Raw genomic sequence first — 26,049 nt, 5'->3', positions numbered from 1 at the left:
TAACCGGGAATTGTTGGCTATAAAGGATGCACTCGGGGAGTGGAGACACTGGCTTGAGGGGGCTAAGTTTGTGGTCTCAATTCTCACCGACCATAAGAATCTGGCATATTTAGAGTCAGCGAAGCGGCTCAATGCCAGGCAGACACGATGGGCTTTGTTATTTGCTCGCTTTAATTTTTTGATAACATATCGCCCTGGGTCAAAAAACATCAAGGCTGATGCGCTCTCGCGGAGTTTTGCTCCAGTTCAAGAGACCACCGAGGAGCCATTGCCCATTGTGTCCCCATCATGTATTACAGTGGGCATTACCCAGGACCTCTTGTCATTAGTCCTTAGAGTACAGGAGCAGGCTCCTCCAGACCTTCCGGTAGGTCTCTTGTTTGTGCCTCCTAGGTTAAGACAGCGAGTGTTCCTGAAATTTCATGCCAAGAGGTCGGCAGGGCATCCGGGTATTGCCAGAACTCGGGAGTTGCTGTCTAGGGCGGTGTGGTGGCCCTCGGTGGCTAGGGATGTGGATCAGTGGGTTCGGGCATGTGACGTTTGTGCCCGAAATAAAACTCCTAGAGGGGTTCCTGTCGGCCCATTACATCCACTCTCTATTCCGTCTAAGCCATGGACCCACATTTCCATGGATTTTGTGGTGGACTTGCCCAAATCCTCGGGGATGACAGCCATTTGGGTTGTCGTTGACAGGTTTTCGAAGATGGCGCATTTCATTCCACTGGTTGGGTTGCCATCGGCCAGACGCCTGTCTGAGTTATTTATGCAGCATGTTGTGCGCCTCCACGGGTTGCCACTTGATGTGGTCTCTGACCGTGGATCCCAGTTTGTGGCTAAATTCTGGAGGGCATTTTGTTCTGATCTCCAGATTTCTGTGAGCTTGTCGTCAGGCTACCATCCACAGTCTAATGGGCAGACTGAGAGGGTGAACCAGTCCTTGGAGCAGTTCCTCAGGTGTTATGTCTCCAAGTGTCATACTGACTGGGTTGCTCATCTGTCCATGGCGGAGTTTGCCTATAACAACGCGGCTCACTCTGCTACAGGGATCTCTCCCTTCCTTTGTGTGTATGGGCATCATCCTAAGGCCAATTCTTTTGACCCCCTGGATTCCACGCCTGGTGGTTCCTCTGTTGTTTCGGTCCTTAGGGGTATTTGGAGGAAAGTGAAGAAAGCCCTTGTGTCTGTGTCATTAGTGACCAAAAGGGTTTTTGATAAGCGGAGAAGACCCTGCAGCTTCAAATTAGGAGACTTCGTCTGGTTGTCCACCAAGAATTTGAAGTTGAGATAGCCATCTCATAAGTTAGGCCCCCGGTTCATCGGCCCTTATAAGATCACCAGGGTTATCAATCCGGTGGCATTTCAGTTAGATCTGCCCCGTTCATTGGGTATCAATAAAACATTTCATTGTTCCCTTTTAAAACTGGCGGTTAATAATCCTTCTTCCAGTGGAAGACCTTCTCCTCTTCTGATACGGGGTCAGAGGGAGTTTGTGGTTGAAAGGGTTCTTGACTCCAAGATGGTTCGGGGTCGGCTGTCATTTTTGGTGCACTGGAAGGGGTATGGCCCGGAGGAGCGGTCGTGGGTGCGCAGTTGTGATCTTCATGCCCCCAGACTGATACGCTCTTTCTTCTCGCAGTTCCCCGATAAACCCGGTGGTAGGGGTTCTTTGACCCCTCGTCAGAGGGGGGGTACTGTTAAGATCTCCTGCTCTGTGCTGCCACGTCGCCATGGCAACCGGGAGGCAAGTGTTAGCGAAGTAACCTGAGCGCAGCTGATACTCCGGTCCGGGTTTTTACTGTGTAGTGGTTACAGGCTCTGTGCACGGCAGGGAATCCGGCGCTGGTTTTGTGCTCACAATCTGTGAGGTCTGAGTGGGGCGTGGACAGCACCTGCTATATAAACCATCCTCTCAGGCTAGGCAAATGCTGCTGAATCTTTGTTTGTTAGTCAGTTCCAGAGAGTTATCTAGTACTGTGTGACTTTGTATTTACTTGTTGCTTACTGCGAATAGGCCTTGGGATTCGGTACTTCATTCTGCCAATCCGGACCTAGCAGTAAGACTGGAGTCAGTTGTTTGACCTGCTGGGGTTCTTTTGCTATTCTGTGAACCCAGCAGGTTTGCGTCTGTACTCTCAGACCCGCTTGCTTAATCCTCCCTCACTGTGCAGGGCGTCCAGGTGTCAGTTTAGTGGCAGTAAGCTGAACCTGTGCCCTGCAAGTGGGGTTAGGATTGTGGATACTCTCCTTGTGTCTATATTTCTATCTCTGACCAAGGAGTTTATTCCCACACCCGTTGGTAACCCTTTGGGGTTTTTTCTGTTGCTCTTAGCAACATCATTTCAGGTGCTCCACATGTTAAATCATTACACCTCGCTTCATTGTCCGCTCTATTCCATCTGAGCATTCCTGACACTAGGGAGACACCCAATTCCTGAGCCTTTGGGCTTCTCCGTTCACTTTGTGTTTATTAGTTATTCCATCACCTCCTGTGTATGTTATGTTATACTGTCTGTGAGTTCGTTTGCTTCGCTTCCCTCTCTGTTCATACACCGGTATACTCCTGTTATCACTGGTGTGCGTAACAAGGTGATTGTGCATGTGCAAGTGGAAAGCAGCGCCACCCACTGATTTTATATTGACTGCAACAACCATCACCATTATTATCTGTTCCAACCCAATGCTATTGGGCCCTACACATTTACCAATTACACTGAGCGATATGAACGATCTCGTTCATTAATGATCGCCCGCACTCGTTCATCGTTGGTGCTGACTCGTTTATGCCTGCAAGCCAATATGGACAATATTGTCCATATTAGCATGCAGGGCTATAGGGCCGGGTAACGGTGGGAGTGAAGAAACTTCACTCCCCCCCCCCCCTTCCCCGCCGGGTCGTCCAGCGGCCGTATCGGCCATCGGGCACCTCGGCAGCCAATCGACCAGTGTGTATGGCCCTTAAGTGCTACAGATCTGACAGAAACAGGCTTCCCTTGTCCATTCTGGACTTGGAATCACATGGAGCTTTTGATTCATGCCTACAACATTACCATAACACTCCCACAGATCAGGGCAATTCTGTGCCATCTCTTTGGCACTGCCCATTGCCCTACTTGAAGCACCCTATTTTAATACAGATTCAAACAACTTGTGTCCAGATCAGAATAAGACGGGCTTACGCAAAAAATGCATAAAGTTTCTTCTTTGTATGGTCTGTATAGAAAAATTTGCCATTTTCGTGTTTCAGGTTTGTTAGCAAAGCAAAATAGCACACAACTAATCAAAACCATGTTGCACTGCAGGTGGGGGAGATGTAACATGCAGAGAGATTTAGATTTGGGTGGGATATATTGTTTCTGTGCATGGTAAATACTAGTGATGAGCGGATTCGGTTTTACTCGGTTTTACTCGGTTCTCAAAACCGAATCTTATTGGCTCACTGATGTCACGTGTTTTGGATAGCCAATAATATTCGGTTTTGAGAACCGAGTAAAACCGAATCCGCTCATCACTAGTAAATACTGGCTGCTTTTGCATGTAGCCCACAATTAGCTTTACTTTTATACTGCAATTTAGATTTCAGTTTGAACACACCCCACCCATATCTAATCTCTCTGCACATGTCACATCTGCCCCACCCATAGCCAGATTAAGGGGGGGATGCAAGGCATACTGTACCCCGGACCCCCCCTTTGTCAGGGAGCCGCCAGGCCCGAGCACACTGACATCACTAGCTTTTCCTCTTATGCAACAGCAGTACCAAGCAGACAGAATGCGAGCAGGACAGTATGCAGTGCAGGCAAATATACAGGAGTATCATGTTTCATTAGATACCGGCCAGAGTAGAGATAGGAGGGTGGAGAGAGCTGTAAGTGACACAGGGATCCTAGCTTCTCCTCTTCCCTGTCTGGGAGTCTGCATCCTGTGTAACCTGCTATCTAATGAGGGTCTAGACAGAGAGACACACAGAGTCCTCCTGCGTCCTGTCCCAGTGTGCAAGTAGCACAGAGGATACTGCTATTCTTGCATGTGACAAGATCAATTGTAGATTTTATTTTTCTTTGTGCATTTTAAGGTTGTTTAAGTTGCCTTCGTTGTACTACAAGTACATTTTATAAAATAGTTATCTTTCAATTAGGTGGTGCTTTAAACAGTACCAAGGCATTATTAAACTAGTAGTTTAAATCTAATATACACCATTGGTTTAAATTTAATACAGGTTGAGTATCCCTTATCTAAAATGCTTGGAACCAGAAGTATTTTGGATATCGGATTTTTCCGTATTTTGGAATAATTGCATATCATAATGAGATATCAATGTGATGGGATCCAAGTCTAAGCACAGAATGCATTTATGTTTCATATACACCTTATACACACAGCCTGAAGGACATTTAATACAATATTTTTAATAACTTTGTGTATTAAACAAAGTTTGTGTACAATGAGCCATCAGAAAACAAAGGTTTCACTATTTCACGCTCATTCTCAAAAGTCTGTATTTCGGAATATTCCGTATTTCGGAATATTTGGATATGGGATACTCAACCTGTATACAAAATCCATACATCCCAACATGACCAACCCCAGGAGAGACAAAATGTACTCTACATGGACTTCCTTCTTAAATTATGATTGCAATCACCTGTGTTGAAACACTTTCTTATCAATTAAATAGTTTAACACAGGTGACACCAGTCTTATATGCACAATCTAATATACACCCCCCCACTCCACCAGGGCCCCTCTGTCTTAAATGCCCCGGGCACCCCCAAGGCTTAATCCGGCCCTGGCCCCACCTGCAGTGCAGCATGTTTTTGCCCAGTTGTGTGCTTATTTGCTTTGCAAAATGTTGGGACTCTTATGAAACTTTGAGATTTAGGGGGTTATTCAGAGTTGATCGTAGATGTGCTAAATTTAGCACATCTGCGATCAGTCACACTGACATGCGGGGGGACGCCCAGCACAAAGCTAGCCCCCCCCCCCCCCCGCATGTCAGTCCCTGCCCCGTCGTACAAGTAGAAAAGCATCACACAGCAGCGATGCTTTTGTACTTGAAGAGTAGCTCCCAGCCAGTGCAGCTGCTGCGCACTGGCAGGGAGCTACTCGTTGCTGCCCGTTTCGCAGCGGCTGCGTGTGACATCATGCAGCCGCAGCACGCCCCCCCAGTGGTCCGGGCATGCCTGTGTTGCCCGGACCACGCCCCCTAAACAGCGGGCAAATGCTGTCGGCCCGCCCCCTCCCGCCCAGCGACCGCCTCTGCCTGTCAATCGGGCAGAGGCGTTCGCTAGCTAAAGACAGCCGTCGGCTGTCTGGCATGCGCCGGAGCACTGCAGCGCCAGCGCATGCGCAGTTCGGATCCGATCGCTGCTGTGCGAAAACGTACAGCAGCGATCGGGTCTGAATGACCCCCTTAGTCTATTGTTGTCATTATATATTAGTTACATTTTGTTTGCTTATGTTTTTACACAATTACATTGTATGTTTACATAGATATTTTGACATAGATAGGGGTCTACTATCCCCATATAAACTTTCCATCCCATTCATTGCATTTGTGTTCCATTCGGACATACTCCGTAGACCCTTTAGCCATCCATCTGAAGGCTATGTTATTTGTATTGTATCTGGCATAGTATATGCTAGTGCCTAGTATACATCTGAATTACTTTTTTTGCACTTTATCTCATATTCATCCAGATTTTTCCAAAGTGGGGTCCCCAGTTTTGAAGTGTTTGGGGATAGAAAAACCTTCATTCAATCAGATTATGGAAATCATCATGGCAGCTGGAGATGAGTGGAAGCAGTGATGACTCCACTTGTTTAACTGTGTTAGTGAGGACCATTCCATGTGACATGATGTGCCGAGGGGAATGGAAGAATCAGGAAGCCACAGAACTATAGTCATTTGAGGATTCTATCCCAAAAAATGTTATGTAAAATGCGTTGCTAAATGAAACAAAATGTACATATGCAACTGTGGTTTTGTTTTTCATACTACTGATACTAATAACTTTACTAGTTCTTTTCCTACAGTACTGTTGATAACTGCCAATGATAAGACTGTCTTTCCCACATATTGACTTAGCAAAAGCCAGCTGGCTAACATGGCCACTTACTGCGGATCTCAGCTGTGGCGTATTTTGGGATCAAGGAATCCATGGTAAGTTCTGGGTGAAGAATACATCCATGAGTGTAGGCGTCCATCGGAAGGCTTTCTAGAACATCTCTATACTGAACGACTCTGGAGTGTAGAAGACTTCCAGCTTCTGGTATTAACTGTGGAATAAGTTCTGGAATAGAAATACAAACAAGTTATAAAATATATAAACTAAGAAATAACATCCACATTTAGTAAGCATACAGTATGTAGTCTGAGGCCTAACATATCTTACATAAGGAAGTAACACACCACATATAGTGAATATACAGTATGTAGCCTGAGGCCTAACACATACTACACTTGCTGACTTTTTGTCAGCACAAATCGCTTCATTGCCCCGCCCACTTGCACTAGTTAAGTGGCGACTGGGGTGTACAGGTGACTTGGAGGGTTGGCTGGCTGGTGTGGTCAGGCTCCGGTAGACTTGCCTTCCTTTCCGGGGGACAGGAGTGTCACCCTATTTTTCAGAAGCCTCTTGACCATTCCGGGAGGGTAGGCAAGTATGACACATCCTACATTAGGAAGTAACACTCCACATATATGGGTAAACAAATGAAGTGGCGCTATGGGGGAGATGCGTTATCAGTGCACGTTATGTGCACAATACCGCTTCTCGCCCATGTATGATGGCTTCGGTGCTAAAAGATAGCAGGCCAATATGCGCGGGCAATGTATGAACGGTCAGCATCGCTTACCATTCCGACACCTGCAGCTGACGATTTCGACGGCAGCAGGCGGCGATGCCCATTCACCACAGCAGGGACAGAGCTGTCCCTGCCTGTGGCGGGTAACGGCTCCGGACTGCGCTGGGGATCTCACGTGAGTAGCGAGATACCGCGCATGTGCAGGGGAGCTAGCCGGGAAGGAGACACAGAGCGTCAGCTCTGAGCTGATGCGCTGTGTGCTTGGGGGACATCGCCGGAGGGGGAGCTTTTGCTCCCCTACTTCTGCAGACAAGATGTTAATACATCTTGTCGATGTCCCTTCCTGCTTCACCTCGGTAATGAGGTGAAGCAGGAAGTGTTATAGCGGCACGATCCATGCCACTATAATATATTTACCTAATAGTGAGCATACAGAATGTAGCCTGAGGCCTAACACAACCTACATTAGGAAGTAACACTCCACATATAGGAGTAAATTTACTAAGATGGGAGTTATATTTAAAATGGGATGTTGAACACAGCAACCAATCAGATTCTACTTCTCATTTATCTAACACCTTCTAGAATAAAATACCTGGAAACTGATTGGTTGCTATGGGCAATATCCCATCTTAAACAGAACTCCCATCTTAGTAAATTCACTCCAATATGTGTAGTGTTACTTCCTAATGTAGGTTGTGTTAGGCCTCAGGCTACATTCTGTATGCTCACTATTAGGTAAATCTATTATAGCTGATTGTCCATAGTAGCTATAAAAAAAGGTTGCTAATTTCTGTAACATTTTTGTAATTAATTATATTCAGCTTATTTAGGGACATTTTTATCATAGGGTAATAAGTCCTAAGGCCTACTAGGGCTTTGCCTTATAAATCAAGGGGTCACCGCCAACTATAAGATTTGTATCTCCATAACATATTTAAATGAATTGAAAAATACTATATTATTTAAATAAGACTAATAAGTAGGTGAGTATTTCTTAGATGCCTTGGTGAGAATGTAATTAGAAATTGTGATATCTAACATGTTTGTTTGTAAATGCTGTCACATTGCTACAGTATATAAAATGGCACCTTGAAAAAATATTTATATAAATATATATACTTTATATGCTTCATGCTTCAGTGATGTAACTACTGTAAGTTGGAATTTTGGTTAACATGGCTCAGTTGACAAAATGTCTGCCTCCTCTGAAGATCATTAACGAGGAGCACAACAGCCTTATTGCAGTCCCCATACATTTTTGGACACTGTATTGCCTTGATTTGTGCAAATGTACTATTATTTCCATCTGAACAGTAGTTTGTTAAGCACATGGCGGCATTTGTGGAAACTCAGAAAATGATAGCAATTGGAGTTTGTGTGAAGTGAAGGTGTTGTCACTGAAATAAGAGGATGTGCATTGATGTGCCTTGTGTTATTGTGGGACAGACTGCAGTCAGAGATAGTGGCTATTGCAGTTAGATAATGGGAAAGAAGCCTTGTATTTTTAGGTGTCTCGCCATGCTCTCATTCCCACCATTCCCTCTCTGCAAACTTTCTTACAAATAAATAGTATGAAAAGAGCAGAATTACTCCCCACATGCCACAAATACTCAACCAGACCAATGCTAGACTTTCTCATCTTTTCCACTATAACAGGAGTTTCCTAACGTCTCTTGTTTTTGGGACACAAATAATTAACAAGGGGGGTAATTCCAAGTTGATCGCAGCAGGATTTTTGATAGCAATTGGGCAAAACTATGGGGGTAATTCCAAGTTGATCGCAGCAGGATTTTTGATAGCAACTGGGCAAAACCATGTGCACTGCAGGGGAGGCAGATATAACATGTGCAGAAAGAGTTAGATTTGGGTGGGTTATATTGTTTCTGTGCAGGGTAAATACTGGCTGCTTTATTTTTACACTGCAAATTAGATTGCAGATTGAACACACCACACCCAAATCTAACTCTCTCTGCACATGTTATATCTGCCTCCCCTGCAGTGCACATGGTTTTGCCCAGTTGCTTTCAAAAATCCTGCTGTGATCAACTTGGAATTACCCCCAATGTGCACTGCAGGGGAGGCAGCTATAACATGTGCAGAAAGAGTTAGATTTGGGTGGGTTATTTTATTTCTGTGCAGGGTAAATACTGGCTGCTTTAGTTTTACACTGCAAATTAGATTGCAGATTGAACACACCCCACCCAAATCTAACTCTCTGCACATGTTATATCTGCCTCCCCTGCAGTGCACATGGTTTTGCCCAATTGCTAACAAAAATCCTGTTGCGATCAACTTGGAATTACCCCCAAGCTTAGCAACTTTGCCACCCACTGCAATTGACTGAGAAACCTAAAACTCCTTAAAAGAATTGTTCAAAATAATACATTCCGAGTTGATCGCTCGCTAGCTGCTTTTAGCAGCAGTGCAAACGCTAGGCCGCCGCCCTCTGGGAGTGTATCTTAGCTTAGCAGAAGTGCGAACGAAAGGATCGCAGCACTGCTACAAAAAAAGATTGTGCAGTTTCAGAGTAGCTCGAGACTTACTCCTAGCTAGCGATCACTTCAGTCTGTTTAGTTCCTGTTTTGACGTCACAAACACGCCCTGCGTTCGGCCAGCCACTCCCCCGTTTCCCCAGCCACTCCTGTCTTTTTATCGGGTACGCCTGCGTTTTTACACACACTCCCTGAAAACGGCCAGTTACCACCCAGAAACACCCACTTCCTGTCAATCACTCTGCGGCCAGCAGTGCGACTGAAAAGCGTCGCTAGACCTTGTGTGAAACTGCATAGTCTTGTGTGAAAGTACGTTGCGCGTGCGCACTGCGCACCATACGCATGCGCAGAAATGCCGCTTTTTTACCTAATCGCCGTGCTGCAACCGAAAGCAGCTAGCGAACAACTCGGAATGAACCCCAATGTGCAGTAAAGTTTCATTGTGTAAAAAGAAAAATGCCTTTCTTCTTATACATTACTAGTTGCCTGCCCATCAAAATGACGGAACAACATAACAGTGATATCACCCCCGGAGGCTGGGCGCGCCCAAACAGAATTACTCTGACGGGTGCAATCTAGTGGCTGCTGGTGCGCACAACAATTGAATACTCCCACAGAGGTGAGGAGCAGCAATAGCCTTTTATTATATAGGAAACAAGGAGTACTGGGCTGATACCGATTCACCTTCAGAGGTTCCAAATGTGTTAATTACTCTGGTGCCACTGCCCAGGAGTTTTGTACAAAGCCGCAGGGCATTGTCAGCAAGGACACAGTACCCTCTGGAAGGGAAACAATTTCTTTTCCAACTGCTCTACCTGTTTAGGCAGTTATTGGTCTCTCTACCATAGAAGAAACCAGCCTGGGATCTTTAGGAGAGCGAAATGACTGCATGGGAATGGAGAGAGTTAAACATCCTGTGAGGGGTGGACCTAGCTGTGAGGAAAGTACAGCCCATGGAAAAAGGGGGAGGGTTAATATATATAGGGAATGCTAGGCCAGCTCGGTCTCTCTTGCTGCTGAATTGCCTTGGTGAGTGCTGCATAGCAGAGTCTCCCCATTGTTGGCCTTTGTAATACTTTAGCTCATTTAATTACAAGCCACTTCCCTTCATTAGTTTCAATTGTGTTGTGATGGCTGCATCTCGCCCTCGCCATGCCGCCGGGACCCCAGCCCGTTACCGCTCATCAGGCGGTGGGTCTGGGCCCGAGGACGGGCTGGCTGGCCCTGTGGACGGCTTCCCGTCCTCTGAGGCCTACGCGGGCGCTGGTGTGGACGGGGCGCGGCAGACCCGGTCATCCTGGCCGCTTGGTTCCGGGCCGGTCTTGCCGGCCGGGCGCGGGTGGCGGGGAGGGCTGGGGGTGCAGGCAGGATGCCCGGAGGTGGACGGGCATCGGCCCTCACCTCCGGGTGCAGCGTTGGAAGCCTCAGTGCCGCGTTCGTGCGCCCGCGCGCGCCGCGGTGGGCGGCCGTCGGTGGATGCGGAGTCGTCCCCAGTCTCTTCCTCCTCGTCGCGGCCGCGAGGCGGTGCCAGGCGAGGGGGGCTGAGCGGACGGGAGGCGGCGGCAAGTCGGACGAGGCCCGTCGCGGGGATCTCGTCCGTCAGCTCCACAGGAAGGCACGGACGGGGGCTTAGTGGCGGGAAGAGGTGGGCCGCGCGCACGGGCCGCGCGCACGGGCCGCGCGCACGCCCGCGCTCTCCACAGGTGGTTTCCTTGTCTCCCCGGCTCACTCCCTTGCAGCCGGAGTCCGGCGGGGAGCGGGGGAGGCGGGGAAACAGTGTGAGGGGCAGAAGCAGCAGTAATGAACAGGGCAGCATGGAGTCACGCCGCGGCGCCCTCCCAGCGGGCGGAGGGAGCTCCGGCCTGCGGGAGGAGGGTGCGCGCGGGGGGTCTGAAAGAGGGGGCAGCGCTGGCACCATAAGGCAGACACTAGGGGAGAGCAGTGACTGGTGGGGGACCGGGCCGCTGGTGGTCAGGGGCGCTGCCGGTTCCCCACCGGGCCAGTCTGGGCTCCGGGCGTCGGGCCCCCTGTTGGCGCCTGTCGGGCGTCGGGCAGGGAGGCGCGCGCCGGCATCTGCGGGGGAACCCGCGGGGGACGGCAATGAGTTTTGGGGTGGTCAGGACCCCTCCGGAGAGCTGGCGTCGGCCCTGTCAACGGTGGTGGCGTCATTGGGCCCGCTGGCCGCTGCCGCATCCCCGGGGGTGGCAAGGCGTTCCGGCACGCATGCAGTAGCAAGCGGGTCCGGTACGCGGGCGGTGTCGGCGGCGCAGCGAGTTGCTCGCGCTTGCTGCGAGCTGGGGTGGCCGCGGCGCAGCTGGGTCATCGTTCCGTGCGGGACGAGCAGGGGCGCGAAGCGGGGACGCCTGCGCCCCGGGGTGCTAGGCATGCGCCGCGATTGTTTTCTGGGTCCTTTGCTCTGTCTTCTTCTTCAGGTGATCGCGGAGAAGTTGAGATGGTGGGGAGCGAGGATGAGGATGTCGCATTTGCCACACCAGAGGATTCCCTGTCCGAGCAGTCGACGGCATCAGGTGAGGTAGAGCAGTCGGGGTCGGGCTCCAGCACGCGCTCTAGTTCTCGCAGCTCTTCCTCTTCTTCTTCTCTGTCGTTGCCGGCGTCCGAAGTCAGTAGCATGACTAGGGCGAAAAACCGCGTGACGAAATACGCCAAGAGGGCGGCGGGTCAGCAGGAGAGGCGGAAGAGACGTAAGCGGCTTAGCGAGGACGCTCGCAGGGCCAAGAAGCGCCGCGATTTGCCTGGGGTAGTCCACTGCGATTACACTGCCGTGATGCGGGGACTGAGGGATAGCTGCCGTAGAAAAATCTGCAGGGGGGATTACGTTGATATGTTCGTCTTGACGAAGGATGCAAAGAAGGACTATAAGTCGGCGTCAGCAAAGAAGGGCATCGGGGCCGAGGCATTCCGTACCTTCGACAACTGGCTGGCCGGTTTTTGTGTCTTCGCGGCTTGTTACCTAGAAGATAGGCCTGACGAACATATGAACGTCATTAGATACCTGCATTTAATACACGATATGCAGCGCACATCGTCGGGCATCGAATGGCGGATGTATGACAAGAAATTCCGGGAAAAACAGGACTGCTTGCAGGTGATAGACTTTGGTTGCAAGGACGTGGAAGTCTGGCTCCAAGTCACCCGGGCTTCTCAACAGGCTAGGGAGCCCCGGAATCCGGGGGCGGACGGGCACCGCGCAGGGTCGTCCGCCCAAGGGACCGGCGCGGACGGCGGATCGGGCAAGACAGGTAGGTTGGCCGTCCGTGGGGGGGGGGGCAGGCCGCCGCAAAAGGGAAGTGCTTCGCGTTTAACAATGCGTCCTGTTCCTTCGGCAAGCAGTGTCGGTTTCGATATTTGTGCTTGCAATGTGGCGGCTCCCACCCAGCCTCTACCTGCTTTAAAGGCAGTCGCCAGGGTGCCCGGGGTAAGCAAAATTACCCAAGACCTGGCGCGAGCGGGAGCGCTACGCAGCGCTCCAACGCCAAGTAATTTGGATACAATGGCCAAGTGGTTGGAGTGGTATCCAAATAGGGCGGACGCGCAGTTTTTGTTTTACGGTTTTCAGTTTGGTTTTCGCTTGCCTGTTGCGAGCAAGGTTTCGGTCCGGGCCCAACGGAATCTCCAGTCTGCTCGTGCCTTGCCGTCGGTTCTGCGGGAGAAAGTGGATAAGGAGATTCGGCTGGGTAGGATGGAGGGACCGTTTATCTCACCCCCGGTGGATGACTTGGTCATCTCCCCAGTGGGGGTAGTTCCCAAGAAGACTCCAGGTGCTTTTAGGCTCATTCAGCATCTTTCTTACCCGTCGGGGTCGTCGGTCAACGACGCGATACCGCCGGCTCATTGCTCGGTGGTGTACCAGTCGTTTCACGAGGCGCTAGAGTTGGTCCGTAGTTACGGCCCTGGGGCCCTGATGGCTAAGATAGATGTCGAATCCGCGTTTCGGTTGCTGCCGTTGCATCCGGACTCATTCCGTTTTATGGATTTTCGGATTGGAGCGGAGTATTTCATCGACAAATGTTTGCCGATGGGATGTTCCGTTTCCTGCTCGTTTTTCGAACGGTTTAGCACATTCCTACATTGGTGCGTGGAGTCTTCATCAGGGGGTCACGGAGTCGCCCATTACCTTGATGACTTCCTGTGTGTCGGTCCGGCGAATTCACCACGGTGCGGAGCTCTGTTTTTTCACTTCGGCGTTCCTGTGGCCGAGGATAAAACGGAGGGGCGGGTCTCCTGTTTGTCATTTTTGGGGATAGAAATCGCACGGTGGCGGGATCGTGTCGACTGCCTCCGGACAAGGTTGCGAAGCTCCGCGAGGCTATCTGCCGGTTCGTAAGGTCGCGCAAAGTCACGCTGCGGCAGGCGCAGTCCTTGCTGGGCATTTTGAACTTTGCTTGTCGGGTAATCCCGATGGGCAGGGTTTTCTGCCGGAAGCTGGAAAGGGCGACTGCGGTGTGTGCCAGACCGCATCATTTCGTACGCTTGTCCTCCGAGATTAAGAGGGATTTGGCCGTATGGGCCTCGTTCCTGGAGGACTTCAACGGGGTGTGTATATGGCAGGCCCTAACAGTCGACAGCGCTGGGCTGCAGCTGTTTACCGATGCGGCGGGTTCCTCTGGGTTCGGTTGCTATCTGGAGGGATCTTGGTGCGCGGCCTCGTGGCCGGCGGAATGGCATCGCGAGGGTTTAACTAAGGACCTTTTGCTGCTGGAGCTTTTCCCCATTATGGTGGTGCTGGAGGTTTGGGGCGATCGTCTGGCGCATCGCAGCATCTTGTTTACATGTGACAATCTGGGCGTGGTGCATGCGATAAATAATCAGAGGGCGAAATCGCTGGTGGTCCTGCGGGTGCTGGGGCAGTTGCTGTTGACATGCTTGCATAGGAATGTGTGGTTCCGCGCGCAGCATGTGCCTGGGCTGGAGAACGGAATTGCCGACGCGTTGTCACGAGGTCAATGGGAGAGGTTTTGTTTGTTGGCAACCGAGGCCGATGAGCAAGGTTTTCAATGTCCCGGTTATGTCTGGCAGGTGATCGGGCCGGACTGGAGGGTCTAGCGATGCGGTCAGTCGCTCCGAACACGCTCAAGGCTTACGGACAAGCTTGGAGCGAGTGGGAGGAGTTTGTCCAAGGACGAAGTCAACAAGGTAAGAGCGGGCATCGGCAGATGCTTTCTTTTATTTGGCAGCTGTTTGTTACGGGTAGGTCCAGAGCGGTGGTATCACGGTACTTGGCTGGTATTTCGTTCTTTAACAAAATCAAGGGTGTCCCTGACGTGACAAAGAGCGGGATTCTGCTTAAGGCGATGAAGGGGTGGGCGCGCGTGGCGCCGACGCCGCCTGATAGGAGGCGGCCCATTGATGCGGCCTTGCTTCCGGCTGTCATCATGGCGGTTGGCAGTATCGCGTCGTCCATTTTTGAGTCGCTGCTGTTCCGTTTGGCGTTCTCAATGGCTTATCACGGTGCCTTTCGGGTGTCGGAGCTGGTGGCGCCTTCTAAGCGAGCAGATTCGCGCATGCTTCTCGAGGACGTGGTGGTGGGTGAGAGGTCCTTGCTGTGCAGATTGCGTCGCTCTAAGACGGACCAAGTAGGTAGAGGGCGATGGGTCACCTTGGTTTCGGCGCCGGAGGAGAGCATTTGCCCAGTGAGGTTGGCAGTTCAGTATGCGGCAGTACGGCCCGATGGTCGGGGGTCGTGGTTGCTGCATTATGACGGTCTGCCAGTGACGAAATATCAGTTTCGTTGGATGCTGGGTCGCTGTCTGGCGAGCTTGGGCCTTCCACCCGCTGCTTTCGGGACGCATTCCTTCCGCATCGGGGCTGCGACGTCGGCTGCGTCGGCAGGGTTTTCCGTGGCTGAAATCCAGGCGGTGGGGCGATGGAAGTCGTCGAGTTACAGACGATATATTCGCCCCGTTGCATGAGATGTTTGCTTGAATATGGTTTTGTTTATTTGTAGTTGTATAAGTCCTGTTGTAAAGTTCAGTACGTCCTTGTGTGGTGTATCGGTTTGTCTCCCCTGTTTATCCTACTCAGGGATTAGCTACTCGCCGCTGCTGGCAGCGGGGGTCTGGAGTTCTTTTGCGATTTTTTGCCTGACTTGACGGACTGAATTCTAATCTACAATTCGGCTGATCAGTTCTAATCAAAGTCCCTCAGCAGGTTTTTACGCTTTCACCTCCAGCTGAGTTCTTACATGTTTTTCCCATTTTATACCCCCCTCCCCCCCCCCCATCCCCCGTTTATTTTCTTAATTTAATTTTGATTTTCCCATTGTGTGTTTATGTTCTGCTTCAAATTTGCTGGAAGCTTGTGCAGATCGGCTAGGCCGTTACTTCTGCAAGACACGAAAATCCATTTTTTCTTTTCGCAGATCCTTCAGGTTAATGCATAAACTAACTCTGCTTTAGATTTTTATTAACCGAATTTTTACCCCTTTCCTTCTCTTCGGGTTGGGTAGACGATGATTTGGCAGTCTGGGTGGTTGGCCACTCTTATGTATACTGGGCAGCCAGGTTTTTGGCCTCGGAGGGGACGCAGATGTTTCCTAGGGCTCATGGCGTTCGTTGGCTTGGTTGGCGGGGAATGATGTGGAAAGATCTGAAGAGTAGATTAGTCAGTCAAGCCAGCGAGCATGGAGTCCCTAGGGTACTGGTTGTCCATTTAGGTGGCAACGACCTGGGGAAGAGGACATCTTTGGAGCTGCGGTGGGCCATGATGCAGGATCTGGCCTGTGTGGCCGCAGCATGGACCAATTGGGTCTTGGTGTTCTCAATGATGGTGCCATGGTTGAGTTGGCGAGGTGTGGCGGACGGTCGCCTGATTGATGAGGCCAGGCAGAAGGTGAATGGGGCGGTGGCGAAGTGGGTGTTGTCCCACGGAGGCAAAGTGGTTCGCCACCCTAGGATTCGGTTTCGAGACAGTCACCTTTTTCGGCCTGATGGTGTGCATCTGTCCAATGAGGGGATGATGCTTTTCCTGGAGGATCTGTTTCTTGTGTTGCAGGAGTTAGGTTGAGGTTATGGTGGCGGTGCGAAGACTCTGGGGAGGAGTCTTTCGCTGTTGGCGGAAAAGAACGGCGGGTTGTAGTTTGTCTTGTTAGCTGTAGTGATTTACAGTTTGGTGTGGTTGAGGTGCACTCACCTCCATTGACTTTTAAGGCCGCTCGACCACCCGTCCGGGGGCAGCGGCATCACCCATCAGGGTGGGTAGTCCCCGTGGGGGTTGAGTTGGGCACCTATTACCGATTTTATAGTTTGTATTTAAATTAGGATAGTTTTGAATTTTAACGTTTTAAGGTTAGCGTCAGTTTAATAGAGTTGTTCTTTTTTCTGCCACCATATGCCGGCTGAATCGGCATGTTAAATAAATTTTTCAATTTACAGGTTTACTAATGGTTAGGGTACAATAAATAGCTAACAATTTTCTGCCAAATTCAAGTCTCCGTGTCATTATTTCTTGGTATTAAAGGTAATGAAGGCTTTACTTTTGAATAAGGGGTCCACAAATTATCACTAGGAGGTTTAACACTGGGTCTTGTTGGGGATCCAGAGGATTCCATGTTTTATTCATTTATTTATTTACTAGTATTAATTACTCAACATATGCTATTCAACCCCCGCCCCTCTATACTTATCCCAACACTCCGGTCTTCCTCACCAAAGTCTGTACTGCCTCCATCACTGTGGTTTTGATTATTATAAAGACTTACTTATTTTACTATACAGCGTACTGTATATGATTATATAAGCATAGGTCTTCTGCAGATAAGTGCAATGCAATAAAAGGTTTCACACACAACAAACTGACATTTATTGAAGACCATTTAGATGACCCTCACAATCATCATTTATTGAAACTATAAATAAGACTGAACTGATTGGTATTTTAGGGGGGGGGGGAATAAAACTTTTCTCAATTGAACGGGGTTATACTAAGAGGTTAGACTATGATGTGATGTTTGTCAGATGTATTCTGCCCCTCTCACCATGAAATCGCACTTTTCATTTGTAAGGGCTGCTCCTGAATGCTGTGTGTACAGTATATGATGGTCTGCACTGGGTGGATTATAAAGGCGCACCATTGCAAAACCAAGCTGTTTAATCAGGTCTGCTATGTGCAGATGACGGGTAGAGTTAAACACCTGACTACATTAAAATACGGAAAAAATTGCTGTATGACGTATAACTTTTCTTACGTTGGCACTAACTAATTATAAACATTTTAAAAGTTGTCACTCTGGAGTCTAATATAACCTTTTTTTCTCACCCATCCTATTCATTTGCAAGCCCAAAACAATGAATGAACCTGAGAGGGAGTGGTAATGTAAGCCTTTACCAGTCTTAACAGCTGGCTGCTCCCAGATGGCATTTTAAGAAGGAAATTAAACTGTGATCAGAGAGTTCTCAGCAGACACACACAATACAGGAAATGCACAGAAAGGAATCCGGCCTCTGGTTACTCATGTTGATTGCACTGAGTGAAGATGCTTAAAATATATTATATCTGATACAAACAGCCGGACAAAAAAGTTACAGAGGATTTGCTGAGCTATTAAAAATAATATATATTGCATTACATTATGCTTTAAACTTTACTGTCATTCATGTCATGTAACTGCACACTAGCCTGTGCGTAGAAAACACATAAAAAGACTACATGGGATCTACCCCCTGCCTGTAAATGTCATATATAAGTGTTCTTATGGCTATTATGCAAGTTCACCCTGAACCCGGAGCAGATGGTGTACAAAAGAGCTGTTTGCATCTCCTCCATATGTTTAATTTCACTGTGGTAATATTATAATGCTTTCCAGTGTGTCTGGCTGTATGCCATGTGCACGGTGTGCTCCTACAGTAAGTACTACCACCTTTGGAAATATTTAGACAAAGTCTTCCACCCATTGCAAATAAATGGCATGCCTGCAAGTTGCTATTGTTTCCTTTTCCTGTGATTTTGCTTGAGCCTGTAGCATGTGCCTACTTGGTAATAGTCACAGGTTTCGTCAATTGCACAGTGCCATCTCTTTTATATATTGGAGGGGAATATATCAAATAACATCCATTTACATTTTAGGCTGCAGCCTCAATAAGCTGCAGCCATGCCGTCACACCATGAGACCATACCCCCACATCACAAGGCCACACCCCCTGCACTGACCTGTGAACAAAGGTACTGTTGGGAAGTATACAATCTGATAATGTCCACTGCTTATGTCTTGTTGGCATCTGCTCAGCAGACAGTGTCATTGGAAATTGTATTGAAATGTCGACAACTATATATTCTTGTGCTTTTAGGTACTACATAGGAGAAACATAAGATTGTTTACACTCCAGCTATTTATTAAATAAAATACAACAAAGAGAACCAAAGAGGAACCACTGAATAACTCTAGTCAAACTGAAATCATCTACCGCAACGTCATAGTAAAGGGCTACGATGTAGATAGCCAGGGCTTGGGTTTACAAATGAGCAGGTACTTGGGGGGAGGATCCACAAACAGAGCCCCTAGTATTTAGCTTGTTAGCATGGAAGTTAAAGATAAAGTGATAAATAATAACATGTCACTGTGCTACATATGTACATTACAACTACTGTGAGTCATGTTTCATAAATGGAACTTTCTAATGGCTGAATGTGCCACTTACACATTGAAGAGAGCTGACATTTGTGGCAGTACTGATACTGTGATATTCAGAAGTCATGTTATTGTGACTTCCAGTATGCTGTGTCCCAGGGCTCATTTACTTTCATGACTGAAACCAAACTCTGAGAAAGTAGTTTGGGAGCTTCTCCGTTAGTTTATATTTTTGTTTCAGTGGGTCACTCTAAGGGGTCTATTCATGAAGCAGTGAAAGGTGTGGAGAAGTGAGTTGAGAAGTTGCCCATGGCAACCAATCAGCATTGAAGTAACATTTATAATTTGCATACTATTCAATTGTATGGCGCAGCTGATTGGTTGCCATGGGCAACTTCTCCGCAGGCTCACTTCTCCACTCTTTTCACTGCTTCATGAATAGACCAATAAGTCACTATATTTCACTGTGCCTATGTGAGATATTACCGTTTCAAATAGAAATTTCAGTACTTTAATTGGCTGAAACGTAATGTGCTGGCCTACGGAGGAGACATAGACTAGACATTCTTTACACTCGACTTTGTAAATGTTAGATCAATTTATGGAATATTATAGTCTAATTATTCTTGCATCAGAAAATGTTCATAAACAAGATTTACCTCCCACAAAATTATTTTCAACATAGTCAATGATCTGGTTGTAGTCACTGATGATATTGTCCCCATGGATAACCACTGGTACCTCCTCCCCAAGATTGAGGCGCATGAACCATGGTTCTTTTTGTTCTGCAAGTGGCAGGCTGACATCCCGCTCGTCACATGGCAATCCTTTTTCCGCAATCACCAGACGAATCTGCAAGTGGAGCAGCAATTACTTACAGAAGGCATGTTTCCAATATTACAATGGCAGTTAATGTGGACTTTATATACACAGTGAAATCTTCCATAAGAATGCAGCCTAGCAATTCATTTGGAACAAATTATATATATTTTTATATATATATATATATATAGCAAGAGGCACATGCCTCAGTGTGGTCCCTAGAACTAAGGGCCTGATTCACAGGTGGCAGAGTCATGGGTGTATTAAGAGAGGAGGAGGCCCATGTGCAAGCTCCAACTGGGCCCCTCTTGCTGGCAGCTGGGCAGTGTCACTCTGCACTCTGTGAGTGACGGCATCAGGAGCTAGTAGACTATAGAGCAGTGCTAGAGTCTACTGCTCATGCACAGGACTCTGGGGAAATGGCATGGTGACCATTATCCTGAGGTTTCCCCTGCTGCACACACACAAAACTCTGGGAAAATAGCCACTGCAACATTTTCCTGGTGAGTTTGCAGTGCTGCCGTAATGGACGCTGGACTCCAGAGAGGAGAGTACTAATGAAATGGGTGCAGTGTCTGCGGTATGGGCAAGGAGCCCATGTGCACTGCACACACTGCACCCATTATAGATACACCACTGTGCAGAGTCTCTAATCTGGTTTCCCCTGTACCCCTGTGGGCCAGTCCAAGCCTGCACCTTTTTATCGCAAGCCTATTCTATTCAATTGTGAGTAGCAAACGATCCAACCTCCAGGGGCACATTAGTAGCACTACATGGCAACATGATGTCGTTTTTCCAGGGACAGTGGGCCTGATGCAGAGCCGCATATTATGCTAATGCTCACACGGTTGAGCATATTTTAGCAACTGTGCATGTGAATGGTTACAGAAATGTTGTGGAAAAGTGATTAGCAAAGGATACCATCCACTGAGATGCAGCTTGCTTCTAGGAAGTGAAAGAAAAAAGAACATGATCCACTTACCAAAAAAACATCAATTTTCCCCAAAAAACACACACTGGGCCTGATTCACTACCATTTACAAATGTGAGATTGCATGCAGTGAGCGATTATCGTCAGACTGCGCATATGCTGTGAATGCATTGCACATACCCGAAGGGCAAAATACAATCGCACTGCGTATGCAGCCTAACTGTAAAGACAATGCATTTTGATTGACAGGAAGTGACCATTCGTGGGTGGTAACATGGTGTTTTGGGGAGTGGTTGGGAATCCACAGGCGTGTCATGGCCGTTTTCCGGGCGTGTATCTGACGTCATCTGTGAACGCTGTGTTCAAAAACATGGTGCCCGGTGCAAACATGGTAGAGATTTGACCATTAGACAGGGTTTAGGTGGGAGGGGTGGTATACAGTGTCTGTAAATACTGAGTGAAAGTCTCAGGGAGCCCAAACTGACCAGGGACCATGTGTATGCTAGGGATAAACATATTTTAGGATCCGGGTTCCAAGTAGTACTTAGATGTTGCATAATAGAGAGACTCTTAGGACATTAGGGACAAGATGGCGACCCAATGTAACACCTGTCTGGTCAGTACACATTATTGATGAAAGGATACCTTTTAAACGTTCAGCCAGAATCCTAGTAAGAATTTTGTAATCAATATTCAGTAATGTGATTGAACAATAGGAGGATGGTATATCCAAATCTTACCCAGGTTTGTGTAGTACCTTCATTATCGATGAATTAAAATGAAGAGGGATGATAACGATCGTAAGCTCGCAAGAGCAGGGACTTCTTTCCTCATGTGCCTTTCCTTATCTTACTTACACTATCTCATACTCCATACTCCCTTTGATGGCACCTAACCCCGGGATTTCTATAGCAGTCCTATATTGTCCTGTACTGTAAGTGCGGTTTTCTTGTTTGCTCATTTGATTATGTACTGTGTAATGAGCGCTGCGGATCCCTTGTGGCGCCATATAAATAAAGGATGATAATAATAACAACAACAACGGATGAATTAAAGTGAAGAGGGAGGATTTTCTATTTCAATATATTGTTTTAAAATTTAGTTAAGGGCTCTAACAGGAAGATCAATAATAGAGACGTATAGAATTCCCCACTTAATCCACCAGGACCCAGAGCCTTGAAAAACTTTTAAGTTTTGAGGAAATTTTTGACTTCCTCTGTGCTAATTGTTGCAGTAGGTATGCGGTTATTAGGTCGACCACACTTAAGTCGACAGTCAATAGGTCAACCACTATTGGTCGGCATGCCTTAAGTCGACATGGTTCAAATGTCGTAATTGACAATAGGTCAACAAGATAAAGGTCAATACATAAAAAGGTCAATATGAGTTTTTCACTTTTTTTCATTTTCTAAACTTTTTCATGCTTTACGATCCACTACGATTAGGATAGTAACCTGTGCAGATCGCAGTGGAGCGAGGCACCTTGCCCGAAGCATGGCGAGAAAAGCAATCCAAGCAAGGGGACGTGGTGCACTAATTGGGGTTCCCGGTGATTTTACAGAGCAAACAACACCAAAAAAAGTTTAAAAAACTCATGTCGACCTATTTCTGTGATGACTTTTTTCATGTTGACCTTTTTCCTGTGTCGACCTAGTGCACGTCGTCCAAAAGTGGTCGACCTAGTGACTGATGACCTAGACAGGGTCAACCCAGTAATCCACACCATTGCAGTGAGGAAGTCTGCTTGAGCAGAGGTAATATTAGGCAGTTGTATAGAGAACTATAAATGGTTTTTATTATTTGAAGGGACAGATTCTTGGACGCATGATAGGGGACACTCACAGATTCCCGGTTGTCGAGAATCTGTGGCTGCGCAAGCCCCGTTGTGAACAGTCTTTGCGACATTGCCCATAGTTATTAACAGCGGTATATAGAGAGTGGAGAGGGGGCGGAGGGAGCTCTGCGTTCCCAGAAACAGGGGCATGTCATCCCCGTTTTCTGGGAGGGAAGAGTCCCGGCATGGGTGCGATGTTGGATTTTCCTTGTCTTGATAAAAGGGATCAGGTCTCTGAAACATTGACCAAAGACTTGTGTATGCTGCTGATTATCTATTAAGTTGCAGAACGCCGTCCAATACATATTTTATACCTTCACACTGGTGTGGAAGGACAACTGCACAAGTTGCAGTAGTTTTTTTTATCTATAGATCAAAATACAGTATAAGGACCAATGGCACTGTCGTCCTGTCTCATCCAAGCGTATTGTGCGATATACTGTATTTGCAGGCAGTTTATACAATGCAGGCTGGAAATTCTGTATGGCATTTTACTGATTTGAGGCAGTTGATGAAGGTGATTGAGTCACAATTTACACAGAAAGATTTTGTCAGTAAAAGGTATAACTGTTCACGATAATGCATAATGACTCACATTTTTTGCAGCGACTTCAAAACTAGCCATGACTAGGTGAACTAAGGAAATACATCACATGCTAGACTATAAATACCACATCAACTAATGGAGAAAATATATTTTCTGTCTGTCCAAACTGACAAGCAAATGCTGCTGTCTGCATTCAGTAGTATAAATCAGACCTTTCTACTCTCATGCAATATACAGTATCGGAGACACAAATTAAATGAAAAAAAAAAAAAAAAATCTTAAGAGAGTTTAGATGTGCTGGACCATTTTTGCTGGTTTGGGTTCTAATTCATTCTCCAGTTTTGGTTTTGGATTTTGGCAGTGACAAAAATTTACAAAAAAAGCTGATATCATATAATATAGGCCTTTTTTGTTACTAGAGTATTATCAACCTCAAAAACATTAATTTCCACTCATTTCCAGTAAATTTTAACCACCTCACCGCTCACAATATTGTTTTCATCCACTTTAGGCCAAAGGCTGCAGCGAGCTGCCTGGTTACTAAGCTACAGAGCAGCAGCACAAGCTTATAGAATATCTAAGGAACATTGTCACACAGCAGTGGCAGAAATGAAAGTGGTGCAAGGTGGAATTGTTCTTGGGTTTTCCCATCCATCCTTATGTTGGATTTTAAAAAAGACGTGCACAGTTTAACGGACCAAGCACTTCAGCAACATGGACTGCCACTTTTGTGGCTGAAGTGCTTGCTTTGTTTGGACCCCCACAAAAAATTTTTTGGGAAGGACTACCTCCAATCACAAAGAGGAGGTTGATGATGAGGGTGTCAATTACATTATAATCTGGTAAAATAAATTTCATGAACTCACCGCAAATGATGTAACGTAGAGGAGGTGCCTAGATGGCTAACATTCCTACCTCTACTAACTTTGGCTCACAAATGGAGCAGATGCCTTCACAAATGTTTTCAGGATTTGGGTACAAATAATTCTACACCCAAGAGGTGGCTTTTATGTTCTTATGCCCAAGCATCACAATGGCTTTCTTTTTATCATGACCAAGACCTGCAGCCACTGGTGGCTGACTTACACAAACAACATCATCAACATCCTCATCCTTAGTGTTAGATAGTAGTAGTATACACATATACCCCTAATCTTGTACCACTTCCAAACAAGCATCCTCAATTTCTATTATGTCCTCCTCATCATAACCATCTGTACTTGTAGTGCTCCCCACATGTGCTGATGGTGCAGAAAAGTTTGAAGGTGTCACGATCCTGACTGTAGTTCTCATATTTGGTGACTTACCTCGGCCATCTGTCCTGGATCTTGTGTCTTTTCTGCTCACTGGGTTAAACAGCTTGCCAGTATCATGAGTTTCCTGAGTGCTGAGTTCTCTGCCTGGAAGGTAAGAGTTAATGAGCTCCACCTGTGGTGATTAACTTTTGTGTGAATTCAGTAAGTCTCTGTATGCTGTGCCTACACAGCAATCATTTTTGTCAATCTACTATATGCCTCTCTGACTCCAGGAGTCACCAGATACATTCTCCACTGTGCTCAGCAATCTGGAGTTTAGGCATAAAAGCCAGCATCCTCTGTTCATTTGTAGAAGTTCAGGCTTCAGTGTTCTTTTGGCCTGCTAGGCCTCACTCCACCTCAGAGCCTAATCTAAAGTACTGAGGTGACAGGGTCTGATCACCTGACCTGGAGCTATCCAATCTTGTGCCAGCCTGAGACTCTCTCAATCACCTGTCCCTGCTCACCAATCATCAAGGACCAGGAAGTATAAATATGGAGACTTGAGTTGCAGACTCTGCCAGTTCCTTGTGTCACACACAGCTCTGTGTGATCTTAGAAGCTGAGCTCCCTAAAGGTAACACTTGTACTTCGGTTCCTGTAAACCTCTGCTCTTTTGCTACCCAGTCTGGATTACATTTGTGTTACCATTGATATCCAGTATTTCGCCAGTCACAGCCGCAGTGTTCTTCAGCCTTGTCTTAAAGTCACAGCCACAGTCATCGTTCTACATACAGTTGCGTTTCCAGTTATATCTGGTACCAGCCCGGATTACAGTTGCGTTCCAGTATACCGGTACACAGCCCGGTTCACAGTGCGGTTCTCAGTCTCACCAGCAACTAGTCCGGTTCTCAATCTCGCCAGTAACCAGCCCAGTTCTGCGCAATTCCAGAGAACCTATTTCATAATAACCTTGAGTACACAAGCACCTACTCCTGTGACAGTATATCCAGTTCAATCTCACCAATACATTCACCATCCTGCTATCAACACCAAGTCCCTGGTGATCCAGTGGTCAGGATACGGCGTCCTCTGCTGAGGCCCGGGTTTGATCCCCGATCAGGGATTGCTCCTTCTTCTCACTGATTCCCACAGACCAGTCTAATATACACATAGTCCTCCAGTCGCCCGCAGACTTAACTAACACCGGGTTCACAAAAACCACAGTCATGACAGTAGGAACTGGCCACATGGACCCGGCCGAAAGTGTTTGTCTGACGCGAGACCTCCTAAGCAATATTGCAGGACGCTTGGAGGGTTTGGAGTCAACTCAGCATCAACTGGCACAGTGTCTGCAGTGGAACTCGTTCTCCAGAGATTCTCGGACTCCCTGTACTCAGACTCCTGACCAACTGCGGATTCTCCACCAGATGTTAATACAGTTACAAGAACTTTTGACCAGTATTCTTTCTGTGATGCCTGAACTCCTCAGGAATATCACCAACATTGTTGATCCTGTTTTGTTCCATCCAGTTTTTAAAGTCTATTCCCCTGTGCAAGGAAAAGTTGTTCATCAGAGCTACCCACGGCCTAAGCTCTCTGAAGCTGAATGTCAGCGGCATAGGGAGCTACACCTCTTTCTTTACTGTGGAAATTCCGGTCATTTTGTTAAGGATTGCATTCTTTGAAAGCCAGGAAATGGTGATAAATCTTAGTATCATAGCGCTCATGTCTATAAGTCATCTATAGTAGCCGATACTGCTACTGCTGACGGGGGTGTCAAGAAGGCTACTCTAAA

The 26,049-nt window shown here is 47.4% G+C and overlaps 1 protein-coding gene across 6 annotated transcripts in view; it reads right to left on the bottom strand.

Annotated features, from left to right (window-relative positions):
* GDAP1L1 (ganglioside induced differentiation associated protein 1 like 1) overlaps nucleotides 1-26,049 on the bottom strand; it is a 349,133-nt gene that overhangs the window by 26,645 nt on the left and 296,439 nt on the right. For all 6 annotated transcript variants that reach the window (XM_063959546.1, XM_063959544.1, XM_063959548.1 and 3 more), the window contains 2 exons: nucleotides 19,542-19,734; nucleotides 6,117-6,290 (listed from right to left, as the gene is read on the bottom strand). In XM_063959546.1, the coding sequence (XP_063815616.1) occupies nucleotides 6,117-6,290; nucleotides 19,542-19,734 (367 nt within the window). The remainder of the gene's footprint in view (nucleotides 1-6,116; nucleotides 6,291-19,541; nucleotides 19,735-26,049) is intronic.

The sequence above is a fragment of the Pseudophryne corroboree genome, chromosome 3, assembly GCF_028390025.1.
Source record: "Pseudophryne corroboree isolate aPseCor3 chromosome 3, aPseCor3.hap2, whole genome shotgun sequence".
Taxonomy (NCBI): domain Eukaryota; kingdom Metazoa; phylum Chordata; class Amphibia; order Anura; family Myobatrachidae; genus Pseudophryne; species Pseudophryne corroboree.
The sequence above is the reverse complement of the archived record's forward strand: the minus strand, read 5'-3'. Positions and strand labels throughout refer to the sequence as shown.